Here is a 27,230-nt window from a genome sequence, read left to right as displayed (position 1 = left end):
TTTCAGGAGAAGAGTCACCCCAAAAATCAGGACAATTTCTGTGAAGATCCTGTGTCACACCCTTGTTATCCCTGAAAAAAACAGAATATGAGAAATGTCTTTGAACAGATGAAACTGGCTGAGAGAACCATGCAAACAGTTGTGTGGCAATGCAATAAAATATAATGATTAGCAGAAAATATTTTGACAGCTTTTTCTAATAGATTTTCATTTTTTGCAAGCATGACACAGAAAGGTAACTCTTAAGGGGCTTTTTCGGGATATTCCTGCTTGTCATGTGTTAAAAGCCTCACTGAATTAGGAATCCCACCATATATTTTGATATTTTCAAAAATGAAATCAGAAATAGCTGTATATTAACTTCAGGGCAGACTGCTGTCCACAAATAACATAAAGATTTATAGCATTTTTTCAGTCCTACTTTCCAAGCTGCCTTAGAAGTTACAGAATATGCAAAATTCATAATAATGGTGCATTAGATGAAGGGAAAAGAAAATCTAGTGTGCTAGTCCAAAATTTTCTGGACTGCTCAGGTGCTCATATGCCTAAAATTCAGTTTTAACTAAATCCAGTTCAGACTCATGTAACTGATACAGGGAATGTCTACATACACTTCTACTGCATCTACACCATTAAGTATGTTTTTTTAAAATTTTAATATTCAGCTGAACATTTTTCAAGGAAAAAGACTAAAAGCACAGGAAGCTGAAGTTTCCAACTTCAGAAGAGGTGGAATTGAAACCCTGTCCAATCTTTTATTTTTTAAACTCCCACCCCCCCTTTTTAACCAAAGATACGGAAAGAGTACAAATTTCTTTTTACATAAAGTGCAATTATTACCTTTAATACAGTGTCAGGTGGAAGATAATACTTACCTGAAAAGCCAGACAAAAATCTTCTGAGGTAGGTAATTTTCCAAGAAACTATTAACTATTTCTTAATCCAGTCAACAACCTTGTTGTTCAGCATACTTTCAAAATGCTGTTTTAACTTCATGGAGACAGAAATTTTCAACAACAGATGCACATGTAAATATTCAATCCATTTATTGTAGAAACACCGAAGAAACAATATAGTTTTAACATACTCCTACTGAATAAGTACTAATTTAATCTGAACAAAACACTGTTTATTGTGGAAATGCTGCAGACACAAACAGAGATTTAAACACAGTTTAAATCCACCATCAGAGAACATGACACTTCAAGGAAGGCCAAAACAAAATGGCTCTTAAAGCTAAAAAGTAGAGGCAGATGCCATTTCCTAGAAATGAAGGAAGGTAGGCTCCACTGGAGCAGCTTTAGTACTGGGCTTTTCTTTTGGATTGGTGGTAAATGAAAAACCCAGAGCCCAGTGATTTTTCCTTTTTATCTAATTGCTCCAATCCAGGAATCTTTGGCACAGGAATTTTCCTTTGCTTTGTGGCTCTATCATTATTCAGCCATTTGTTCTCAACAAGACCACTGTTTTTATAACTTTTAATCCTACTCTGTGGCATTTAAGTGTGTGTTGTGCAAAGAATGTTCTTGAGTGTCAAATTCCATATTGATAGAAGAGTAACAGCACCAAGTTGTTGCACTAGTTCTTTTATACTCTAGTTTTATCTGGCTAACAAACAAGGCTGTTAGAGAACTGATTTATTTGCTACTCATTATTTGCTACACTGGCCTTATTTTATTTCATTTACACCGACAAGCTGACAAACATATCTACATGTAAGAGGAAAGAATTCCACTGCATTGATTTAAAGGGACAAAAAATTAATTGCCAAACTGAAAGTTATTTTAAGGTAATCATGCAGATATTCTATTTCTAGTTCACTCTTGTACACTGCCTAGATTTAAACCACTGAGCTGCATTGCTTTTTTGCAGAGAGAAATAAAAATAAGGTCCATTTGAAAAACTTGCACCACAGAGGACATGTGGTTTATTCTCAGTTCCAATGCTAGATTTACTTCTTTGTTGCTGTGTATTAGTTGTGAAACTGTATTCATGAAACAGGGAATGTTTATATATTCAAAACTTGCGCATAAAATAGAAGTTAGCCATTGTTAAAACAATGACAAAATAAAAGCACTATAAAAGATTGTATGAAACTAGAGCTCTTCTACAATTTTTTAAACAGCAAAAAACTATCAGTTTCATAATGGAAATCAAAACACATTCTTGGGTACAGTTCTTTGCATGTCATTCCTCCTTACAGTGCTACAAAATCACTTTACTTTTTCCTCTCATTTTAGTATCAGCAAACATCTGCCTACACACTAATTCAGAAAATATTAATTAAAAACTGGAAAGTATTAGAGCCTAGCACACGGATTTAAAATGTCTCTGATCATATATTTGATATCAAGTCCTAGCATGAAATTTCTATAGTTAATCCAAGTAGTTTCTTGTTAGGAAATAGCAGATATAGTCTGCCAGATTATTTTCAGTACAAAAGATACACAGATAAAATCATTTAACTGAATAGCTCTGAAGACTCCTAGGCATCAGCAGGGAAGGCACTTTTCTGGTCACACAGTTCTAAGCACAATGGGACTCAGCACAGCTTTGGTATTTCAACATCTCCTTCAGTTTCTATGCAAGTGATATCCACTGACTGCCCAGTCCTGAACTTCTCCACTTGCAAATAATGCAAAGAAAATTGCTCCAAACAGATTAATAGAAGCAGCAATATAGAAAACCATCTGCCATTCTTCCACAGTATTCTGTCAAACAGGGGAAAGAAAAAAAAAATGCAGTCAATTTGCAGCTTCACACTCAAGAAAAAGTAATTTTAAAATCGATGCTACATGCCTTGACTATTTAAATATAAATGCCATTCAGCATGATTTCACAGCAACATAAAAGCATTATAAACATAAAGGATGAAATCATTAGTAAAGTCAATTTCAGTTTTACAATACAGCTTACACCGACAGTCTTATCAGAACTGCATTACCCTACCTGGATCAGTTTATCACCCAAGAAGCAGAACCATTGACACAAAGGCAGACAATGTTACTGTAAGGGAAACACTACTTTGGCTTCCAGATCAGGTGATCCAAGAGCTGAAGTGCTCTGCACTGTGCAGTATTCCTAATGACCACTATATGAACAGTCCAGATTCATGTGCCTTTTGGTCCAAACAAGGTAGCTACCCCTACTCAGATTTCAAGAGTAACCCTCTAAACTCTGGTATTTAAGAAAGGCCTTAATAAATGTGTAGTAAAGAACTGTGGTTTATTTGCCTTTTGGGTTTTTTTTTCTTTTCAAATAAAGAAGAAACATCTGTAGACGCCTTAAAGGTTTGGGTTTGTTTTAAGTTCCAGATGATGCTGTAACAAACCTGCAAATGATCTTACTACAAAAACAGAATACCTGAAGAATGCATTAGTATGGAGGGGAGAGAACTAAACTGAACAAAAATACCCTAAAACAACCCACTTGTTAAGGTATCTGGAAGAACTGATTTTCTTGGAATGTATTAATGAATATTTTCTGATTGTTTTTGGTTAGAGCATGATGATAATAACTCCAAGGTGAATAGTTTGATCCTCATATGGGCCATTCACTTAAGAGCTGGACTCAAATATCCTTGTGGGTCCCTTCCAATTCGAATATCTTGTGATCTGTGATTTTAAAGAAAATCTTTAGAATGACCTCCAACTCTAAAAACTTCAAGTGTATCACTAAGCTTATCTCCCAAGTGTATCACTTATCTCTTCAAGTGTATCTCTAAGCCCATCTCCCTTTCTTGAAAAGGACAATGTTCACTGATTGTTCATCTTCACATTTTCATTGAAAAATTAGTAATAAAAAACTCTTCAAAAGCCCCAGTGCTTCCCTTTTTCTATCCAAATCACCACACCACCTTGTTAGTCAAATCTAACACTACAATCTAGTTTCTCACTTGACTGAGAAGTGCTGACATTAGAACTCAACACCTCACGTGAGAACCTAATTAAAAAAAAACAAGGAAGAACTTGTTCTAGTTTAATAAAGCAATACCACAAATGTCTCATCTAGTTGGCATTTTATCAGAGTTCTACTGTGATAAAAATATATTCATTCAATTTCTAGAGAATATAAAGAGTGAGTCAGTAAAATTTTCAAGTCTTATAAAGGTCTTTGATTTTACCCTTATTTTCCTGACCAAAATCATGAAAATAAGAGCTAGGAATTAAGTAATTCACAACAATGCAACAATGTGACTTACAGGTGTAACCCATGTTTCATTTAAGGACTGCAGACTTGTGAAGAGGGAATTTCTATGCAACTGAGATAAAAATACAACAACTGAAAAAAATAATAAACAGACTCACATTATGAGTGAGGCTTTTGGCAATAACTGGCCCCACCATTCCTGGGATAGTAGCAAAAGAATTTGTGATCCCAAGGAGAATTCCAGCATACCTGCAAGAGAAGTTGTTAACACTGCTTATTAACTTGTAAGGCTTATCAATCATGGAAAAAATTTTGTCTAACTTGCATGTAGGGCTTGTCTTGAACACACAAGAGAAATTAAAACACAAATATTCCACTGTGACATGCTTTTCTTCTTATAACAACTGACAGCTTTGCACATACATTTTAAGGGACATAGTTTAGTGGTGAAATTGGCAGTTAGGTTAATGGTTGGGTGTGATGATCTTAAAGATCCTTTTCTACTTCAATGATTCTGCATGTCTATTTTCCAGAGGCTAGGTATGGAATTTAACTTAAATTGCCTATGGCTTTGCTCAAGATCCATAACCCAAACTCACATCCCCTTTGCTAAGCCACAACCAAACTGATTGGAATGGGTCCACTGGAGCAGTTAAAGACATATTGGATGTCTTGAAGCAGAAAGACAAGAAGCATGACAAAGTGCTGCTTGCCAACAGTAAGAGTTGGTTCAGGTTTCACTGCTAAAAATTTGTTTGCCAAGAAGGCAGTATCAGCAGTGTGCCTGGATATCCCCATTACATTACAAAGTGTTTATTCCAAAGATAGGAGTTCAGAGTGCTGTGGCAATCCTTCCCTTCAGCTTTCTGTGGGTCAAGGCCAATGGGAAATGGGCCTGACCAAACCAGTTCTGCTGGTTGCCCTTCCTGCAGCTCCATTCTGAGGGCTCCTGCTCATGAACGTGCTGCTCTCTCACACACAAATGTACGTGTATGCACCAGCAGCCATAAAAACTTGCTGGGAAAAGCTGGTAACTTGCTTAATATCTGAGTCTCAGCACCTCACCTCCAAGCAATTCAAGATCTCTCTCACAGGCATGTTGCAATACTGCAAGTTTGAAACTGTAACACAAGTGCAGACTTGTGAGAGAGACTGAAGAGAAGTAAGAGCCAGATGTTCCACAGAAGTTTGACCTTCTAACCACCAGGGCACAGATCCCTATGTTTTGGACTTTCAAGGTGAATTTGTTGGGTGAAGAATCTTACAAAATACTAATAGTTGCAGTTTACTGTAAGAGAAAGGAATCATATCCCACTGATCCTTTTCGGCTGTTCAGAGTAAAATTATGCCTTCACCAATATCAACATAACAGAAACATATTTCATCTCTAAAGAGAAATTCATAGCTTTGGAATTTTCTTTACCAAAACAGGAGAATTTAACCATGCAGCATTGTTACAAAAGATGGCAATATTCATTCCAGTGATATTAGAAAAACATGTGCTTTTTTTCCTGAGAAAGGGAAACAACAATCTAGCCTACTAGTTGATTTTTTTCTTGAAACTCTGCACTACATATCAGTTTAAAGCATGGCAATGCTTTAGTTAAAACTTCTTTATTTCTTATAAACCTAGCATGCAGTCTTCCTATCTTGGAAAGTGGTTTAGAATGATTAGGCCTTTATGAAGCTGAATGTCAAAGTGTAAAAGTTTCCCTTAGGAAAATAAGCATATAAAGCAAAACCCTGTTTAGAGCCTTTAAGTAGAACCAAATGTACTTTAAATGTCTTCAACATGTTTAAGCACTACAACACTGCTAACAGACACTTTTAAAACTAAACATAGTTTAATAGTTTCTCTGGTCAACAAAGATCTTTGCCAACCAATAGCTGGCTAAATGCCTCTGTTTATGCCCAGTGTTTCTGACATAGGTTGCATTCTTGATAGTGCTTGCTGTTTGATGCAGATAACTGGGATGGCACTCCCTTAGCACAGTGGAAACTCCCACATGAAAAGGGAAAGCACTAAGTGACATGTCTGTAGATCAGAACCAATAGAAGGCTGTTGGTCAGGTTCTTATGGCATACTGGGGATAACCAAATATAAATTAACTTGCAGAGCAGTCAAGTAGTAAAATCAAGAGTAAAATAAACAGCTATGTGAAGTATTTAGTGTACAACAGAGCCACATGAATATTACAAGGGACCATGGTAACACCAATATTAAAATTTTTAAAAATAAAAAGGTATTAATGTAGATTTAAAGCTAAAATAGAATATATACTCCCCAAAAGAACAATCTTGTGTCCCTTCTGTCCCCAACATCATAATAAATACATCATAGCAACCAAAACCACATAGCAAATATTGTTATTAATTAAGCATCAGTATTTTCATTCACTTTTTTTCCTGTGAATATAATAATTATTTCTTTGATATAATGGAAGTTTTAGTAGCAAAAAGGGATCATTTGCTATTCTTGGCAGCATACTTTTAACCAGTCTAAATGGGCATTTGTGCATTTTGAAACTGCTTTGAATAATTTCTGGTTTTTCTAACGTCTTCCAGTTAATTATGAAAAATATTGAGCTCTGAGTAAACTCTTTACCAAGGTTTCCTTCACAATTTTATGCAGACCCTGTTTTAAGATTTCTACAATTATGTCAAGCATTTCTTTGAAATTGTGCATATCTGCCTTGATAATTTTATCCAACAAAGTTCAGACAAGTTGCAAAAAATTAAGTGTGAGGGAAGAGGAAAGACAGTCTTTTTCTTCTCATCTCAGATGTTTTTTGCATTTCTGTATCTGAAGAAATTTTTTAATATGATCTTTGTTACGAGGACATGCTTTTTTCCTTCTCTGTCCCCATTTGAACAGATTTACCCTGAAGTAAAGCATGCATATGCTGAATAGAAAATCACTGATTTCCATCAAACAGCACCCACCCTGACCTCATCACCACCAAGGAAAGTCTTCCCACATATGCAGCCACTTGCCTCTAGAGGCAATGCTGGGTCAAAGTCTGTGAACCATCAGCAAGACATTTACCCTCTTGCAATCAGTGTGCTCCCTTCTGCCTGTCTGAGAGGGAAGAACAGCAAGAGGAACTTGTCTGGTGCAAATGCAAAGGGAAAAAGCAGGATTTATCAAGGGCAGGAAGAATAGAGTGGGATCTGGATCAGTAGCAGTTCATGTGAGATAACTAACTATGCCTGCTGACAGGCATCAGCATGGTGTAACATAATTTCCTTCTTGTGGCTTTTTTCCAACACCTAAAATACTCTGAATACTGTTATAAACAAATTGACTCTTGAAATACACATATTTGAAATGCAAAATGAAGTATCTAAAATTAGAAGACACATACAACATCCTAGTTTGGGAAACCTCAACCATTGCCTACATACAGAAGTTCCTTGTATGTGTAAATCACACTGCAGTTGCATGATTCCCTTCTTCCTGTCACAGCTCTGTTGTATTCCATGGACAGGTTAAATTGTACTCACGTAACAACCACCATTTAATACATATTTCGGAAATTAACTCTTGTAGTTCTGCAAAACTAAGCTTGAAACAGAAGTTCTGTAATGGTCCCATAACACCCCAGAAGAACTGCTTTAAGTATATTTTCTAAGTTTGTAGTTATTTAAAAATATGACTTAAAACAAAGTGCACCACAGAAAACTGTTTTTCTTACTTTCATATTCAATTCAGCATTACAAGCTGTTTATAGCTGGCCACTGATGCCTCCCCTCTTGCTTACTACCTAACCTCACCTGCCAAGATTAACTGGATTTCCATTTATTAAGTCAAAAATTGTCCATGATTGTGGATATGACCACCATAATTTCAATTGCCAAAGCCTGAATACTACCTTCAACTGGGATGCAAGGTCTCCCATAAATTGTCTCGATGATCAGAATTTTTTTCTAGATGCTACTTCTACAAAATATTTTTTCCTCTACACTTACACTTAAAGTCTTTTCATTTTACACATTAATACTGAAACACACTCTTCCCTGGACATAAAGTCATTTGACCCTGTTCACATCTAAATGCTACCATAAATTGGTAAATGAAGGACAAAGCAAAGTGCTTCACTTCTACCAGTGCACTTTTAAAAGAATATACATACATACAGACTCCTTGGGAAACTGACAGATCTGCCCAATTATGAATTTGTAACACATTAGAGAAACTACAGCCTGAAGTCTCAACTTTCCATTCTTGAAAATTATTGCATTTAAGAGCAATTGTACATACCTGATTTGTTACCTACTGACAAATCAGGTCAACTACTTGTAACAAGATTTAGATTCCAGTGTACAGAATGTTTTGCAAATGCACCATAGTGCTTAAATGTGGTAATGTTCATACCAGAGGTTGATAGCTATGATGGAAAAGTTGAAAATAGTGAAACACTTAGCTGTATTGTACAGTTCAAAAAGCACTGTCCTATTATAAACATGAATCAAAAGTCTATCAAGTCTATAATTAAAATCTGTAACTACAGAAATTATATAATTTATTACTGCAGGATCAAACCTGAAATGATTTCAAACTATTGTTTGTGTCATATCCTCTGCCATATAGCACTTTTTGGGAATACAGTGTTTAATATTGTAAACCCAAGTAACTGTCAGTGTTTACACTCCAGGCCTGTACACCACATGCTCCACAGCTACATTTCCAAGGCACCCCAGAAACACAAAAAGAAAAAAAGGAGGTCATAAACTTTTCACATGCACTAACAACACTTTCAGCAATACTTACGAAGGTGCTATATCCAGATGGTTGATGCTGTAGCCTGATGTACAAAATCCTCCTAGTGTTGTAGATATGGTCACGAATGCCACAGCCAGGGCGTAGTTGCAGCCTATGAATCCGGCTGCTACTAGGAACAGCGCCGGTCCAATCATTCCTTCAAGACAGAAGCCTGAGACTCAATGGACGCCGGGAGGCTCCCAGCGCTTTCCATCCACCCTCGGCCGCCCCCTGGCGCACGGAGCCGGCACCGCAGGGCCCACGCAGCGCGGCGGGACAGAGCCGGGCTGGGCTGGACGGGACCGAAAGATCTCCCAGCTCCAATCCCTGCCACTGGCAGGGCCACCTTCCACTACATCAGGTTGGTCAAAGCCCCGTCCAACCTGGCCTCAAGCACTTCCAGCTCTGACCAACCTGTTCCAGTGCCTCACCACCCTCTCAGTAAATAATCTTTCCTATTATCTAATTCAAATCTACTCCCTTTCAGTCTGAAGCCATTCCCCCTTGTGCTATCACTACATGTCCTTGTTAAAAGGAAGAGCAGACGGGTTGCAAAACTTGTCTCAGGAAACAGCAACTCGATCAGAAATATCCCACTCTAGTGGCAAGGAACAAACTAGATTTAAAAACTAACAAAAATCAACAGGTTCTGAAAATTACCTCACAAGTTAATTTTACTTATTGCTATAAATAAATTGAAGCTGCACTGACACTGTGAACCCTGAGTGACTCCAAGATAGCTGTAGAGATGCTGCATGAAGCACTGGAAACAGTTTATCAGCCATCATGAGCTCATGCACACTGCTTCCTATCGCGGTAGCTGTCTCCCACTACCAGAGCCCATTTCCATGACCCCAGCATGACCTCTGTGAACAGCTCCAAGTACACACTTTTGTTGATGAAGCCAACCTAAGTCTTGCTTTTCCTAAAACAACAACATTTTTTCTCATGAGTTATGCATATGTGGGTGTGAGGTGTGCAGCCCTGCAGTAAATAGAATCACCAAAATAGCACGGGCTTAAAGACAAGCAAAATGCCTGAGAATTTATTACAACAGCTGCTTTAAAGAAAGCAACTGAATCAGCTGAATTCAGCAGGCAGCAAGGATCACCATACAACAATTGGGCTACAATTTTTGTGGATCCTGTGCCTAATCTTTTTTTTTTTCCTTCAATTTCTTTCTCCTGTCCCCTCTTTATTCAGCAATCAACTTCTCTTTCTTAAATACAGCCTTTTACCAGCCTGATCTGGCTGATCTGTTGGTGATTTCAGATCATCTCTCCTCCCAGTTAGTCAAGACCATTTTGGATTATTGGTCTTTCTACTGTGGTAGCTGCTGTAAATTTTGCAAGTTACTTTAGTCTTAGATAAACAAAACACTGAACAACAGAATAGGCTCATGCAGAACAATAATCCTGTCAGTTTGATAAACCTTTTCTGATAACAAAGTTTCATTCACCCTTTTATGGTGACTTTACACGACCATTTATTTGATTGGTTTGCTTGTAGTCCAATTATCTTGACCTAAAAAAAGCTTTTGACAATCTCTTATTGTTCTCTTATCCAGCAGGCCTACTTCTCATGGAAAAAGACAGGATTTACTCCTGACACATTAATGTAAAAATAAAGTTGTTCCTCTCAAGCCATGCACAATGCTGACTCATTTCACAGCAGAATGTCAGACTACTCCCCCAAACCCTTAAATTTTCCCAAATTGATATTATTATATTTTCTAAGATTATATGTTCCAAGAGATAATTCTTGCACCTACCTATTAGGGTAAAACATTTGCGAACACAAACAGTGGAGAAGTTCTGTTTTTCCCGTAAATAATCAGCAATTTGACCAGACAGAATTATACATAACCAGCATCCAAAATAAGGCAGGGCAGACAAAAATCCATTCTGTTAAGGAGGTAAAAGAAGACAGTTAAAACACTAAAATGACAAACCAATCCTAACTTAATCCATAACTACCAATGCAGTCAGACCAAAAACTCAAAGGTTTCGATCAGCAACTAGCTTCAGGAAGAAGAAAATCATAACTGAAGGTATCCTGTGGACATTAACCTGATTGTGGAAGTTGCCAGGATACCAATATCAAGCGAGTTACTAAAATAACTGGAAGCTGTAAATATTATTCAGAATTTTGAAAACTACATAGAATCTCTGGGTTTTGTACTACTGTTATATTATATTATTCCTAATCCATCTGCTGAAACATCTGGTGCTACCTGTAAACAGAAACAAAATCTAGAACTAGAACTTTTCACCACATCTAGACTGGACATCCCACAATCTCAAAGCTGAATTATTCAGGATCTGACATCACTTACACTGAAGTCACCAGTTAGTTTCCATTACTTTAAACACATGCTGCTTAGACCTCTGCCTGATTCTACATGATTTTCTGATGAATGGGAACAAAAGGTGCTACTAAACTGCCCACATTTACAGCCTATCCAAAAAATTATGGATAGTTACTGATAACAGAGCTATAATTTGACCTCATCTGTGATTCAAAAGGGGTGAGTAGAAATAGTATGACCTTCATACACTAGTATGAAATGTATATTTGCCAAGAAGTGAAAGATTCCCTAGAAGTTTTAATTTTAAATGAAACAAGAAATTCATCCCCACCTGGAGTCCATTCTACCAGTACTTAAGCATGCTGCCTGTTGCATTTCAGTACTCAGTTTTCAAAAACAGTAACTAAAATTTTGTAAAACAGAGACAGTCTCAATAATAAAAAACTTTTTCGAAGCACTGTTCAATGACACAGCATTATTTTAAACTAATTTCTGTATTTTAGAAAGGAAACTGAACTGCAACAAGTGTATAATATTTTAAACCGTAATGCAATTTCCATCTAAATGTGTGGCAACACTTAGTCCAACACTATTACTCAAGTTTTGGTTTTTTTTGATGTTCATGACAGTCAGTACTCTAAGCTACTCCAAAAAGAAAAAAACATGACCCAAAGTCAAAGGAAATCACTTCACAGCAGAATCTGCTACCATTTAATGTAATGGTGTTTTACAAAATACACGCAACGGAGAGCTGTGGTAGCAAATGACTTTCACAAATATTGACGCCTCTTCAGGGAATACCTGAAGGACTAAGGAGGAGCCCAACAAGCAACATCAGTTAGTTTTTTCCAGCTATTTTGCAGCTTGCCCTAATGCAACCTTCTGTTCTAATGCTAAAGTTCCCCATCTTCTCCTCCCAAGATTGCTGGTATCACCTCTTTCTTGCATGGCATTAATCTTCAGATGGCTCTAAACTAGTTTGGTTTGCGAAACCAGGAAAAGACTATGTTAAACTTCTTGCAATTTCTGAGCACCTTTTCATCTTAGCTATACCAGTTTCTCCAGGTAAGCTATGCCATCACCAAAACTGTTTCATTAAAGGCAGACCAGTACAGTCAAGTAAATGCTGTAAATAAGAATATTCCACCTTCCCAACCCCCTTATTTTTCCTTGGTAAATAATTTAATTTTATAAAATCTCCTTACAAAGCACTACATCTGGATCTTAAGGCTATGGTTTTGTTTCATCCAGTTACCTTAGTAAGAAAAGGGATTTTACCTCTACTGCTCATTGAGGAAAGAAATGGACAATCTGGAAAGTGATCCTATCAGAATGAAGCTTCTCTCTGGTCCCTTTCTCCCCCAAACCCCATCCTTAAAATAGTTTCAAAAATGCCACTTGTCCAATGGTTTTCTTAGTTTTATTTTTAACTGGAAATGTTCTCCTTTATGAATTAGCAAAGAAGTAGATACTATTGCAGAAGTCATAAAACTTGGTGTAAAATCTGAAATAGTCATAGAAGCCATATAACAAAGAAACTATTTTTATAGTTCCTGTTTTAAAGCAGGGCAGGTAAAGATGGGTACCATGCATCTTCAAACAGAAAATTTAACATGAAAGCTAGCACTAAAGGAAATAAGTCAAATAAGTCCATAAAGTAGAAATTAAAAGGCAGGCAACATTTTTGATGCATCTGCTTAACTGCGTGGGGTTATAATTTCCCAGCTATACATTTACATTCCAAGGTTCTTAAACAGCTTCCTCTATTCTAAACAGCAGGTGATTTAGTTGCTTTAATTCAGAAGAAAATTACTACATTTGTATACATCTCACCTCCTGTGCATCAAATCGCAGGATTTCCTTCATGTACGTGGGCAAGAGTGTTAGAAGTGTATAGAAAGTCCAGTTGTAAGAGAAGTGTGCCACAACAATAGCCCAGAGTGGAAGGGATCCCAGCATAGGCCTCCAGGGAACAGACTTCTGTGTAGAAAGCTGGCAAGCAGGAGACAAAGAGAAAAGAAGGAAATCAGAATGGTGATATGAACATTTATTAAATACAGTGGTTTTGATGCTAACCAAATCTATGCTCATGATCTATTCTGAAAGGCACAAAACAGTCTCAGTCGAGAGATGCAAGTCATCAGCAATGAATGAATTACTTGTCTTCAGTTCTCAATGAAGGTTTACTAAAGTATGTTACTGCTCTGATGTTTACTATTCCAAAGTAAACCAATTACTACATTTTGTAATTCAAAAAGTGTGCCTTCCCTTGTTGAAATTTGATGCCTTCTGCTTTTATTATAAACAATTAAATATTTAGTCACCCCTCAGGTGATGATTTAGCTGAACCCTTCCTGCTCAATCCTAGATATTAATTTTGGTCTCTCAGCCAGCTTCACTGTTTGTAGATACATATCCCCCCAGGCATAGGAATGAATCTTATGCAGACTTCAGGAACTGGCTCATAAACATTTTCTCTGTGAATAGTAATCTATTTCTTAGTCAAGATGATACGCTGAGAAAGAGAAATGCTGTAAAATATGGTATTGCAAATGTTAAAGACATTATACAGGTCTGGATCTAGTATAAAATTACAGATTTGAGCATTTTTTTAATACAAAGTTTTTTAAATAAAGCACCTCAACAACATCTGTAACAAAAAGCATTATTATAAATGCTTTGTTTGATTACTGATTGGTTTTCAGTTTACAACTGAACTATTAAAAAAAAAATTGTTTGAAAAGTCCTGTCTCCATTTCAGGTTAAGAATGCTATTCTAAACATAAACATGTTTACATAAACATATAACAAAACATGTAACAAAAATAAACAAAGCTTGACATTAATGACCATGTTTGTGGTTTATGTTCAGACTGAAGTAGGTTGGTCTCTACTAAAGTGCTGTACCTGATCTTTTAGAGAAGACAGTATATATTCTCTTTCAGCATGTGAAATGCTTCTGTGAGTTTCTGGTGTATCACTAACCAACAACATCCAGAAGAACCACCACAATACGCCAAGGGCACCTATTGTTGTGAAAAGATGGGTGAAGAGACAGAAATTTTAAAAAAGCAATTTTATTAAGTAATACTCTCAGATGATATAGTCAGAAGTATTTTCTCAATACTCCAATAGAATTTTAATGAACATTATTTTTCTATCTACTTACAAACGCCAGTTCCCCAAAGTGGCTTAACAATGCCCATTTAGACACAGTAAAGAATGAAGATGACTAAGCAGAATTTTTTCTTTTTATTTTTTCCTCTTTTGTTTCCTCTGCTTGAAGTTCTTCATACAGCAAGAAAGCTGTATAATTGTATTTTTATCAGTCACATGGAAAAGCCACAAAGGGTATGGCTCACCCTCAGGAAATAAAAAGTTCACGTTAAGTTTAATCACAAGAAATACTCCATGCACATATACAAAATATCATTACATAATATACCAGCTTATTACATAAAATTTTATTAAGCTTTTATTACATAAAATATCAGCCTAATTCTGCAAGCCAAGCCCAGAATTTTCATTTGAAAAAAGTTAACTTTTCAATAATTGGTCCAAAATAACTGGACTTTTATGTAATTGTAACATTTTAACTTATTTCATTTTGTTCAGTTCTACATTTTAACTTGCTTAATTTTGTTCAGTTCTTTGGTTTGAATCTTTGTGACTTGTAAAAAGTTGGAGATTTTTTGTGAGGAAAATGTTAACTCTTGTCTTATATTCTGATTCTGCCTTTCCCATGCAGAATATGAAATGTCTCACACATATAAACAGACTTGTAAAAGGCATTAGGTGAGACATGCTGTTAAAAATAATTTTCTGTTTCAGCTTCTTCCAGAATATATGACACAGTACATATGCTATGCATTCCTTCAGAGTCCCTGTGACTGCTAGGGATTTTCCAGTTTACGTTTTAAGCAGCAGTAACTTTTCACACGTTTGTTCATTCAGAGTTGAGATTTATTCCTGGGATTAAAGTTATTAACTCAATTTCACACTTCAGATAAGAAATTTCAGCCTGTTGTTTTCAAGTGGTGGGAGAGTTAAGAGCATTTGACTTGCACCAGCTTTTGTCCAACTCAGAGACAGCTTTGCTCACTGGAAAAAGGCTTATTTAGCCATTCATTGGAATCTACTTAGCCTTAAATATCTCTAATTGCCCAGAAGAAATAAAACAGCAACCCAACATGTCAAACACTCTTTTATATTGTATGCTTTTCAAAAAGAATATGGATTGTACTTTTAATAATTAAGAAAAATCAAAACAACACCAAAAATCAAAGAAAAATCAAAACTCACCAAATATGTAGAACACATAAACCCAGTTCATATAGTAACAAATTAAACCAGATAGTGGCAGAGACACAACAGTTCCCAGCTGTGCACCTACAAGAAGAAAGCAAAACAAAGTGGAAAAATAATCAGATCTCCTATGGACCCCTTAAGTATAAGTGCCGTTTCAGAGTTATTTTATTTTTCTGTAATAAATCATGAATAAAAATTGTCACTACCACTAGAGGGTTGTGCATTGCTTTAAAGAAACACAGGCACAATGAGCTGCCTTGGCAGCTCCGAGCAAATAGAGCCATAAAGCCCTAAGAAGTCAAAATTAGAAGCAATGAGCAATAAAATAAATTGATAAGCATTCCTAGCACATTTGTCCCAAAAACGTGATGGCTCTAACACATCTAAACCAATGCAAATTAGTCAAAACAAGAGAGAGCTGAGCACAGTATGATTAAGGCCTTGGGAATAAAATGAGCCAATACAGTCTGTTTGCTTATTTTGTATCTCCTTCTAGCACCACAAAACCCGGAATTCTAGAAACATGAAGCAGAAGTCAGGCATATATAACCAGTAAGTTCAAATTCCATGTTTCCTGAATGGGACAGGGTCTAGGATCAAGGGAGAAGGGAAAGATAAGCAGCTCAGAATAAAGCCAAAAGGCAGAAAGAACTATTCCTGTGCTTATAATTCAACATATATTTTGCAAAGAATAAGGATGGCATGTATTTCCCTTTCAAAATCTAAACCAGAAACCTGTATTATTTACATACTTGACAGCCTACTGGTGATAAACAGCAGGTTTTGTCTCTTAATGTTAGCTGCAAAATTACTTCTCCAAACTTAATCTCAACTCAGAAAATATTATGTTGATATTTTGGCTACCTAGATTCCATCTTCATGGAAACAATTTTTATTTGAGGCAGAAAGCTCCAACAATGAATAAAACCACATACATCATGCAAAATATAACTCAAAATAACAACTACATATAACCTCAACCACATGTTCTCAGAAAATCAACAGGATCGTGATTAAATTAACTACAGACCACATGACTGCCAACGTGGAAGGAAAGGAAGGAAAACAGCCTGCCAAGATTACACAAGATATCTTATCCACCCGTGACTGCTAACAATGGGCTGTTGAAGGCCACAGTCTCTTCTCACTAGTACATTAGCATACATTTTCACACAATACAAAAGGACAGTTTAAAAGCTCCCAGTTGTAAATGCAGCTCTGCTTAACTTGTGTGCTAGGTCCCACATGAAGACTTCTTTTGAAGTATATTTAATTAAATACCAAGGCAGAAAACAGATTTTCAAAAAACAGAAAGAAAAAAGTTTTTTGATGCATTTGATGAATTGAAGTAGGTCTTTGAAGGGTCACTTCAATGAGTGATGAGACACTTGGTTCAGAGCAAAGTGAGGAATTGTGAGGAAAAAGGATTAAGGCTGCATCCCTCTGGGAAAAATGAGTCACTCTTAGCTCCTTAAGAAACTGTAGCTGAAATTTGCATTGTATAGACCTGTCTTCTTGATAAAAAACCTAATTATTACTAATAAGAGTGAGCAAAGCAAACCATTACTTCAGTAACCAAATACAAAATTTGTCATCCTCAAAGAAATAATATCAATTTTGACTAGCAAATTTAGAAACCTATATTGTTCACCTGCCCCTCAAATACTGCACTGAGCAAAATGACTGACCAATAAATCCCCAAAAAGAAGGCTCAGTGGAGGCAGGCAAGAACAACATGTCCATGTCCTGGGGAATGACACTGGGTGTGACCAACCACGACTTTATCTCAACACAAAGGGCACCAGAGGGTGGCTCTGGCTTAGATAAACAGTTCTGTCAGTCCAGTGGATCAGCTGATGGTGTAAATCTTTCTCCTCATTCATTAAAAGTGAGACTGTCTCACTGACTTAGCCAGACCAACATGAGGGGAGTGAATACATGGGTTAGTCTAACACAAAGTACAAAAGTTAAACAACAGAATTTTTGAGAGAACAGACTTGACCTGCAGTCAACCCAAATTGAAGTGTACTGCAATTGCTATATTTTGCTAAGTGTCAACTTACATTTGCTAAGTGCTAACTTATACTTGTGCTGTGCTTTCATTATATTCTGTATCATTCTGCTAAATCAAAAATCCTGTGTAGCACCAAGTATCTTCAAAGAAGTTAATCTGATATCAAACATAACCCCTTCCAGACACAGAATATCTAGGATAATATGGTCAAAGAGTACTGACAAGGAGCCCTTGCAGCAATACATGGGACCTTGGATGTTTTCCTCCCAAAGTTCTTCCAAGAACACTTAAAAAACCCTCCAAAAACCAACCAAACAGCTATCTTCTGTGACTGCCCAGCTTTTTTGTTCCTAATGCTAAATATTTTTTATTTTCAGTATCTTCTATTAATCAGCTTCACAGTAATTATTTTCACCACTTTATACCAAAGTTAGACTCAAGTTTATATTTATTTGCAGATCAATACCTTTTGTCAGGTTATAAAAACCATGAATAAATTAAGAAAACTAATGGAAAGCAAGATTTACTTAATTGTTACATTTTCTGGATTAAACACTGATTAAAATTTACAATATAAATCCCTTTGATTTAAGTCAATCCTCCCTGTTTCTGCAGTAAAAATGTATAATCCCATTATCAGCGTGGGAATTTCTCACCTGCATATGAAATACTAAGGAGCTTGCTGCGTTCCAGCGGAGGAGCCCAAGACGACCACATTGAATGCATAGCTGGAAAGGTAACACCCTAGAAAACATCATTTCATTCTGCTGAAATGCAAGGATTTTAGAACTCACTTCAACTTTACATGTTTCAAAGCAGTAGTACAATCTATGAGTTTGTTGTCTACCAAGAAACCACTTATAAAAATTGTGCAAGGCATGAGAATACAGAGGCAGAATTATTTTCTCCTGCTTTTGAGTCTGTATGTACTGGAAAAGCAGCAACAACACAAACATCACTGTTTTGAGGCCCTGGTTTCCAAAAAATGAGAATGGTTTTGTCTCAGGTATCCTTACATTTCTTATTTGAAAAGCTTAGACTAAAATATAGTAAAAATGCTTTAATTATCTAAAAATCATAAAACTAAGCCACTCAAATGAAACAATCCTGTACTATTCCAGCATAACAAACCCCACTGAGTCTAATCACTACAATTTTAAACAAATTATTCAGATACATTTTGAAATTACATAGAAGAAACAGGATTACCTCTCCCAGTCCTTCCAAGGCTCTGACAGCTATGAGGTAGCCAACTCCCAGATTTGCAGCTAAGGGAGTAAGCAAGGTGAATATGGAGGTACCAAAGATGCCAAACCCCAGCAACAGTTTGCCTCCAATTCTGCTGGCAAGATATCCTCCTGGAATCTGAGTAATGATATAGCCATAGAAAAAAGAACCAAGGATCCATCCCTGAGTCTCAGCATCCCAAGAATACTTTTCTCCCTAAGAAGAGAAAAAACCGCAACAAAATGCAGTAAGTTTAAGATGGCAGTTTCTCTGACCGCATTTTTTATTACATTGATCCACTTTTTATTCCATTATAGATAAATTTCAAATTTTTTGTGACGTGCTCCCTAGGGTCTCCTTCCTCTACACCCACCTGTACTGCAATCAAAGCTGAGTAAAAAGCTAGTTCAGGTAGTTCACAATCTGTTTGGACATATGTAACCCATGTATGAAAATCATTACTACATGAAATAAAAGTGCTCTGTCAGTTACCCCTTTCTGAATCCTAAGCAGCTTGGGTTAGTGACAGGTACTGACTATGTAAGTCTGCCTGAGTACGAATCCCACTTCTGAATCACAGAGTGGACATTCTGTCATGCTCTATGAAAAGGCTCTACCTGCAGAAAATTTATGGACCAAAAAAAAACTAATAAGAAAATGCAGGTGCTTAAATTTAATGTAAAGAAAGAGAGCAGTCAAGGACAGGGCTCACAAGGGTGGGTAGAATAATGGGAGAAACACAACAGAGGGAAGATGAGTTTAGTGGTCAATGCAATAAAAATGAAGATGATTGAGACAGGAATCTGCTGCTATAAAGGAAGCCAGCAAGAAGACAGGAACCGTTGCCCAATGAAGTGATTCTGAAATTTGGGATCACTTCCAAAAGATCAATTTTTCTGCATCTAAACAAGCAGCATACATTTCACAGAAATGATGAGACAGAATCTTCCCATAAAGTTCACCACTACAATTTGTGATAAATAATAAATGAAAGCAAACAAAATGAAAGCAGGAAGATGGCAAGAGTGCTCACAACTACTTCAGCTACAAGATAAGATCTGCGCAAGTCCAAATTCACAAAGCTGAGGTTTTTTTTAGAAATCTTTTTTTTCCGTATCTGTCAGCTCAGTTAAGAAGTGTGATTTTAAGGATTACTGGAATTCAGAGGTAAAGGATATAAAGACAAAATGCATTATCTGGGAAAGAGATCGAAGAAGTGAAGAGAGAAATGGTACATGTTAATTTGTAATGAAATTTCATGCCATTGTGACTGTACAAAGAGCAGGCAAATTGGACAGTGATGGGAGCTCTGACGCAGATATAAGAGTAATCAATTGGTAAGTGGCATACAAAACAGTGAGTCATGGCAGACCTAGGTGATCAGATTAGCCAGTTTCTAAGGAATAGCACAGAAAAGAGGTATGTAAAAACCTGTCCCTGAGCACAGCACTTCTCAATTAGCTAGTCATTTAAGGCTAATATTTCCCAGAATAGCTTTAAAAGGACCACTGGAAAGGCTATCCAATAAAAACCAGCCTGCTCTTTCTATGGTTCTATCTATCCCTGAGTTCTAAAGGCACTTTGACATGCCATGCTACAGGACAGTATGTGTGAGACCTCACCGTGGTGTTGCGAGGGACATTTATGGTGGAGGAATGCTCCGGGCACACATTGGAAGTCACATTCTTGGCTGAGCTTGTGTTAGGTTGTACCATATCCACCAGAGTGACGCTGAGGTTCACACGCAGCGCATACACCAGGAAGAACCCAAAGCAGGCCAGGAGGGCAAGATTGTAGCGAGCTGAGCAGCACGCAGGGACTGAAACGAGAGCAAGTGAAAAACGTTTAACAGATCTAACAGAATAAGAACAACTCAGCAGTTTCTACTAAGGTTCTCAGAAATCTTTGGGTAAGATAAAGAATTAGCAAGAAGAGAAGATAATTTTTTTTCTTTAAGGGGTAGAGTCTGAGGCTGGTTGAAAAAAATTTAAAACCCCACTTTCATACTGATGTGCAAAGCAAATGTAATCCTCATTTAGACAACAGGCAGCTACCCACACTAGAGTGAGGACTGCAGAGGATGCATAGTGTGTGGTTTGTGGAAACGGATTTAGAAACATAGTTTCATAAGTCCTCTCCAAAATACTGTAATATTTTTTCAAGACAGAATTTCACACTTAAAAAAACCCCAAAACAATTAGTGGAAAGCCTGTAACATACACAAAAATGGCTCAAGAAACACAAATACTTCTAAAATTGTGCTGAAGAACAGTCATTGCTTCAGACTGTTTTCTAGGACAAATTTTCCTTCCATAAGTTTGCTTATAAGGGAATATGCATTTGCTGACAGCTGACAAAACTACAGAAAGGGGGATGGCAAACACTGTGGTGGCACTGTGAAACAGTAACAGGTTCCCAGTTGCCCAGTACACCCTCTTGGCTGTCACAAGACAACAAAGAAAATGAGTCCTAAGATTTGTACCGTGACATTAAAGTCAGCTCTGTCAGTTGTTTATACACAGATAGCAGACTATGCCCTGTAACACAGTTACTGATTTCCTACAGCAGTACACAGCAGCATTAGGCAGAGAGCATTCATCAGTGCCAGGAGATCCAGACCAGAGCTGAGCTTAAGAGTTTGAATATTTGCAGCTACTCTTTATCAACTGGGAATGCCTGAAACTACTGAGCAGGAATGTCAAATCAAGGAGGAACTACTTGAAAAATCTGCTGAATTTGCAAATTGAGCGTAGAGTTTCCCCTCCTGTGAGGGAGCTACATTACTAATGGTAGGATTTATAACCTGGATGTCTGAAACTGGGAAGATTAGCAGATATTACATCAGCTCACACCAGTCTACAGTGAACTCATCTTTCAATAGTCGGAGTTCAAATGATGAATAGAACAAGTACATCTATCAAGAGGACTGACCAGAACCTTATCTGCTACTGCAGAATGTCGCTTGAGTGGATTTTCTGATCTGCAGTAAGAAACAAAGGACATGCCCTGGGGACAAAGATACCTTCCCCTTCCCAGTAACTTGCCTGAAACAAGGAATGAGCCTATGTGATTTTACATTTCAGGGGGAACACCAACAGAACCTTCCTGCAAGATTGTTTTTCATTAAATTAAGAGAACTTTCCCATTTTTGAAGTCTCTAATCCTGACAAAGTTTATGTGAAGTTCATTATGGCTGCACAAGTTGTTAAAATGACACAGAGATGCTGTACTTGCTGTGTTCATTTAATAAATAAATAATAAACAAAGCTATTGTACAAATATGCAAAACCCCTTCCAGACCTGTGGTAATTGCAAATTTGGCCTCAGAAGCATTTAAAAAAGTCATCCTGGATTTCTAAATGACATGAGGGAGAGCAGCCAAGATTTTATTGCTTACATTAAAAACAACAGGCACCAAGAACAGGAAGTACTACACAAAAACTAGTCAAGCAGCTTTGTCGTTCTTTGTTGTTGTTTAAAAAACAATTTGCCTTAAGTAGAAAATGTAAAGTCATATAATTTATAAAAATGAATATAATTACAGGTAAAGCTACTTAACTGTTCTACTTCTTGTAGTTGCTGGGGTTAGATAATAATAACAGAAAGCTGAATAAGACACTGATGATGTAACTCTTCCTTGGAAATGTAGATTAACTGGAACATCCATTACTCTTCCTCTATAAGGCCCTTACTGCTATACAACTTGCATGGAGAGCAAGCTCCACAAAACAGATGTGCAAGAACTTAAGGTCACTAGTGTCAGATTTTTTTTTCCCAACTGTAAACATTTTATTAAAAACGTTTACCTAACAAACATGTAGAATTGAAGTCTGGAGCAAATAGCTACTAAATTATTGGTTCCCTGTCATTCCATCACGTGCATTTGAAATACGTTAAGAATATTAGATCAGGTTAACAAAACAGAAGATTCAAGAAGATTACAGGTGTGTTTCAGGAGAGTGCTATAATCAGAGCCACAGACATTCACTCCCCTAAAGTTTAAAGCAGCTAACCAAAGCTTAAAGCATTGGGTTCAAGGTCTTACCATGACTAGCAGTCTGGTCCTACGTCTATAGCAAACTCTGATTTCAGGGGCATGTTTTAAAGCAATGTAGCTGTAATTTAACAACATTCTTAAACTGCAGTTAAAAAAGGTATGTGCTGCAAGTTGCACGGCAGTTTAAAGGAAGTTGCTCATCTGCAGTAGTTTTCCTTGTGGGTGAGGTGAGCCACCTCTAACTGGAGCCTGATACACTGTGCAAACTTAAGAACTTATTGCTTTAGGAAGAGCTCAAATTCTCTCCTTCTGGCACTTTTAAAGTCATTTTGTTAGCAGCACCCCTTGATGCAGTTGCACATCTGCTAAGTAGGTTAGATCATTTTTGCATGGCATGCTAAAGAAACAAAAAATCTTATTCTACTCTTTATAGGTTGTACATTCTGGGAAGCAAAACAGCACAGACAAATATGAACATGCGGGCTCTGTTAAGCTCTGACCATATATCGAGCCTCGTCTCCTACCTTCGTGCATCCTTTCACCTTCCTTCCTCTCCATACTTGCAACAAGCAATTAGTCTTAACTCAAATTCTACCTTCATATGAAATTTTGACACGATCTCGGTAGCTTTTAATATTTGCACCGGTATTTGGGCTGGGATGTCTTTACTGTAACGACACCGAGCAGAGGACTGGTGTCTGACAGGGCTGCGCTCCTGGCCCCTCCACCGACAGAGCCGCGACCGCTGTCGGGACTCGGGGCCGTGCCTGATCAGCACCCCCGGGCACCGCGGCGGCCCCGGCACCGAGCGCCGCTAACGGCGCGGGCGGGCGGCGCAGCCCCGGGGCCCGTCACCGCTGTCCCCCCGTCACCGCTGTCCCCCCCGTCACCGCTGTCCCCCGTCACCGCTGTCCCCCCGTCACCCCGGCAGTGTCACGGCGGCACCGACCCCGGGCCCCACAGCGACGCTCGCGGCCCGCGCCTCCATGGCAACGCGACGCCGCCACCCGGAGGCAGCTGCCGCCCGTCTCACCCGTGTCGGGCTGGGGCTCCTTCAGCAGTGGGGTGCGATCCTCTCCCTCCTCGGGCTCCATCGCGCTCCTGTCACCCGGACCGCGCAGCGCGCTCAGGGCCAGACCGCCCGGCGCCACTGCTACGGCCAGGAGCGTGGCCCGGCCTGGCTCGACTTAGCTCAGCTCGGCTCGGCTCTGCCCAGCTCTGCTCGGCTTCAGTTTCCCCCGCCGTCGCTCCCCGCGCTCTCGGCTCTGCCCCACCGGGGCCGGGCAGCGGCGGCCGCAGCCCCGGCGATCATGTGACGGGCAGGGGCGGGCGGAAACGCCTTCAGCGCCACGCTGCTGCCGGGCCGCCCTCGGCCGCCATCTTTAGTGAGGGCGGCTGCTCCCTTGCTCCCTTGCTCCTCCCCCCTTCCCTCCGGCTGACGGAGCCGCTGGAGCGCGTCCGCAGGCGGGCGGCGGGTGTCGCTGTGCGCGGTGTCCCGAATGCTGAGGGAAAAGTTCCTTGTAGTTAGGACTAATCTGATCAGGCTGATTTCAGCACAAGCGGCTGCTCCTCAGTAAAGGCGAGCGGCCTGTTGGTGCGGGTCCCCTGCGGCAGCCACGGACGGAGAAGGAAAGGCTCGAGCTGCGGGCGCTGGGTCTCTCTGTAACCACCGAAATACCATTTAACAATAAATTGCAATATCTGCAATGCATTGTCCTTTTGCTCTGTGTGTGCGTGCAGCGCACAACTGCTGGAGTGAGGTTTTAAAATCAGAATGTGAAGGGGTTGGAATGGACCTTACAGATTGTGAAAAATACATATTATATGGCTCTATGCAGATATTTACTATATGTATTATGTTGTATTGATTAGTAGTGCTTTATTAACATTTTAATAGTATGGTAAGTGTAGTTTTGTAGTTAAAAGGTAACTTTGGTAGTTAAAATAGGAACTATGTACGTGAGATATTTTTTAAAGAAAGGAATGAGGTAATCGCACCAGATAGCAGCCACAGGACATCTAAATCTTTCAGAGAAAGAGAATTTATTGCTCTCTTATCAGAAAAAACCTTCTTCCCGCCTTGCTCAGCCATGTAGACGCCGTTAGGATTAAGAGGAAGAAGCTGATACTGACCAGACCAAATCCTTTGTTTGAATGGAATTTATGCGTCATGTATGAGATGTATGAATATGCTACAGGTTATTGCTTTCAAGGGTTAATCCTTTGTTAACAGGCATCCTTTTTTGGGCTTATTTTGTTCAGACGGTCCATAACTCTTTATTCTTGTTGTCTCGTTTTGTCCTAATCTCAGCTGTTCAAATTTTTATTACTCTAATTCTATTGCTATTTTTATAACCATTTTATTACTATTAAACTTTTAAAATTTCAAAAACAAGTGATTGGCATTTTTCACACAGATTATCTTGTCCCAGCCTCCCCTGCCATGTGCAGGGACACCTCCCACTAGACCAGGGTTCGCCATCCTGGCTTTGAGCACTCCCAAGGTTGGGACATCCACAACCCTACCATGGGAACCTGTTCTAGTGTCTCACTACCCTCACAGTAAAGAATTTCTTCCTACCATATAACCTAAATTTCTCCTCTCAATTTACACCCATTGCTCCTTGTCCTGTTAGTACAGATCCTGACAGAGTCTCTTTCTGGCTTCTGTGCAGGCCTCCTTCAGATACTGGAAGGTTGCTGTGAGGCCTCCACACAACCTTCTCCAGGTGAACAGTCCCAACCTTCTCAGCCTGTTTTCACAGGAAAGGTGCTCCAGTCCCATGATGGAATATGTATGAAAATATAGATTTATAATCAATATAGATTAATAAGCATTGTGGGGTATGTAGTAGAGCTTCTCCTGTTGGAATCATTGTTTTTCAAGCTCAGTCAAAGCTAGCCGCAGAGTGGAGGTCTTTAAATGTTACAGGCTCCTTCCTACATGAGAGCCACCTCCACCCGCCTTGTCCACTCATCAGCCTCAGCTGAGTCATTTTGGTGATGAAGCTGGTCATCCCCTGGAAGCTTTGACTTTGCTTAGATGCCCGTGCCATCCTACTAGTGTGTAACTGCCTGGAAAATTCTGCATACTGGAAAATAGAGGAATGTAAAAGATTCCTGGCAGCATATTCAGCTATATTGTTTCACACAAGGTAGCTAGATGAGTTTGCAAGTATCAATAGAACAGCTGTGGCTGTGTGCCTATCATACAGTATTGCACCTATGTGAAAACATGAAGCAAGTCAGTGCTTCTGTTCTGGTTCTGAAATTTAGCCTGAGGGTCTTCTGTGAGTCTGACTTACCTGGAAGCCATTCTTACAGCCAAAATTAAGGGAAGAAAACAGAAAAAACAAAACAAGTATCAAACACATTTTGCATCATTTTATTAGAAGTGGTGATTTGGTTTGTAATACTCAGACTTTAGCTTTGCATTTCACACATGCTGTACTCTTTTTGGCATTTCTGCACCTACCACCAGAGAGTAGCACCCAGCCCGTGAAGAAGGGAGGTGTAGGGGTGTATGGCCAGGACTGTGTGCAGCATACACAGGGTTATGAGTGTGATCAGTTCCATCCACAGGCTGAACCCCAAGCTCTCATCACAGACTCCTCTCATCATAACACAAGGAGGATGAGGGGCTGCAGGGCCTGGAATAATAGACAAGGCTTTTTCTAGAAGTCCCCTTTTTTTTTTACCTCTTATTTCTTCTCCCTAACGCAAGTTGTATTTGGAATCTATCTACACTACCAGTACACAATAGTGCCAAAAGCCCTTGCATTAACAAGGAACATGGATTCATCTGCCTTGCTACCTCCTTCTGGGATCTTGCAGACCCTCACCATGGAGTGAATCTTAGTGACACACTGCACCAAAAGCAGCTTGATTGTGAGGCTTCAGCCCCATAGGCAAAAGGTGACACATCCATGAATACAGATTCAGGAGTGTGTGAGGAGCACTTACCTTTGTCACAGCAGGTAAGAATGTGATTCCTGACACCCTGGAGGTTGACTTTGTGTGTAGTTGTGTGGAAACAGGCATGGTTTGCCTCTGTCCAACCTATCAGGCGTTGCTGGTTGTTGGTCTGCTCTGCCAGTGTGTCATACTTGTGATACATCCTCCTGATGTGGAAGAATTGAAGTATTTTCAGACTGCATTTATTTTTATTTCTAAAAAGGATAATTGTTTGTATTCAAACACTTTTGCCCTGGTTACTTCCATTGCTGGATGCAGCTGTGCTCTGTGCTAGGCTGGGGAGGTGGTGAACAGCACTGCTCAGCACACTGCTTCCCTTGTCACCCAACTCCACAGCATAAAAGAGGAAAACAGCACAGCTTTCCACTTCCTTCCCTAAATCCCACCCTGACATTTCAAATCGCCAGTCTAAAAAGACATGCTCCAGCATGTCTTGTGTAGAGCAGTAGATGGCTCTCTTTCATCTGAAGTCCTGTTGGGAAAAGAAACA

The 27,230-nt window shown here is 38.8% G+C and overlaps 1 protein-coding gene across 1 annotated transcript; it reads right to left on the bottom strand.

Moving 5' to 3' along the window:
• Window positions 1-1,029: 1,029 nt before the first annotated feature.
• On the bottom strand, window positions 1,030-24,174 carry SLC17A5 (solute carrier family 17 member 5). The gene is made up of 11 exons (XM_005491153.4): window positions 23,799-24,174; window positions 20,391-20,587; window positions 18,751-18,984; window positions 18,198-18,285; window positions 15,522-15,608; window positions 14,127-14,245; window positions 13,053-13,211; window positions 10,683-10,815; window positions 8,921-9,068; window positions 4,308-4,398; window positions 1,030-2,711 (listed from the first exon to the last, which is right to left on the bottom strand). Exons 1-11 carry the CDS (start codon window positions 23,857-23,859, stop codon window positions 2,574-2,576), a joined length of 1,455 nt encoding a protein of 484 aa, XP_005491210.2. The 5' UTR covers window positions 23,860-24,174; the 3' UTR covers window positions 1,030-2,573.
• Window positions 24,175-27,230: the final 3,056 nt, after the last annotated feature.

This window comes from Zonotrichia albicollis, chromosome 3 (genome assembly GCF_047830755.1).
Source record: "Zonotrichia albicollis isolate bZonAlb1 chromosome 3, bZonAlb1.hap1, whole genome shotgun sequence".
NCBI lineage: Eukaryota > Metazoa > Chordata > Aves > Passeriformes > Passerellidae > Zonotrichia > Zonotrichia albicollis.
Note: the sequence above shows the minus strand (reverse complement) of the source record. Positions and strands in the feature narration are given on the sequence as shown.

Coding starts and splice junctions, on each gene's coding strand:
- SLC17A5 (XM_005491153.4), bottom strand. CDS start 23,859: ATGGAGCCCGAGGAGGGAGAGGATCGCACCCCACTGCTGAAGGAGCCC. Junction 18,985..20,390: donor ATGTCCCTCGCAACACCACG/GTGAGGTCTCAC, acceptor TTCTCTTCTTAG/GGAGAAAAGTATTCTTGGGA. Junction 18,286..18,750: donor CCTTGGAAGGACTGGGAGAG/GTAATCCTGTTT, acceptor GATGTTTTCTAG/GGTGTTACCTTTCCAGCTAT.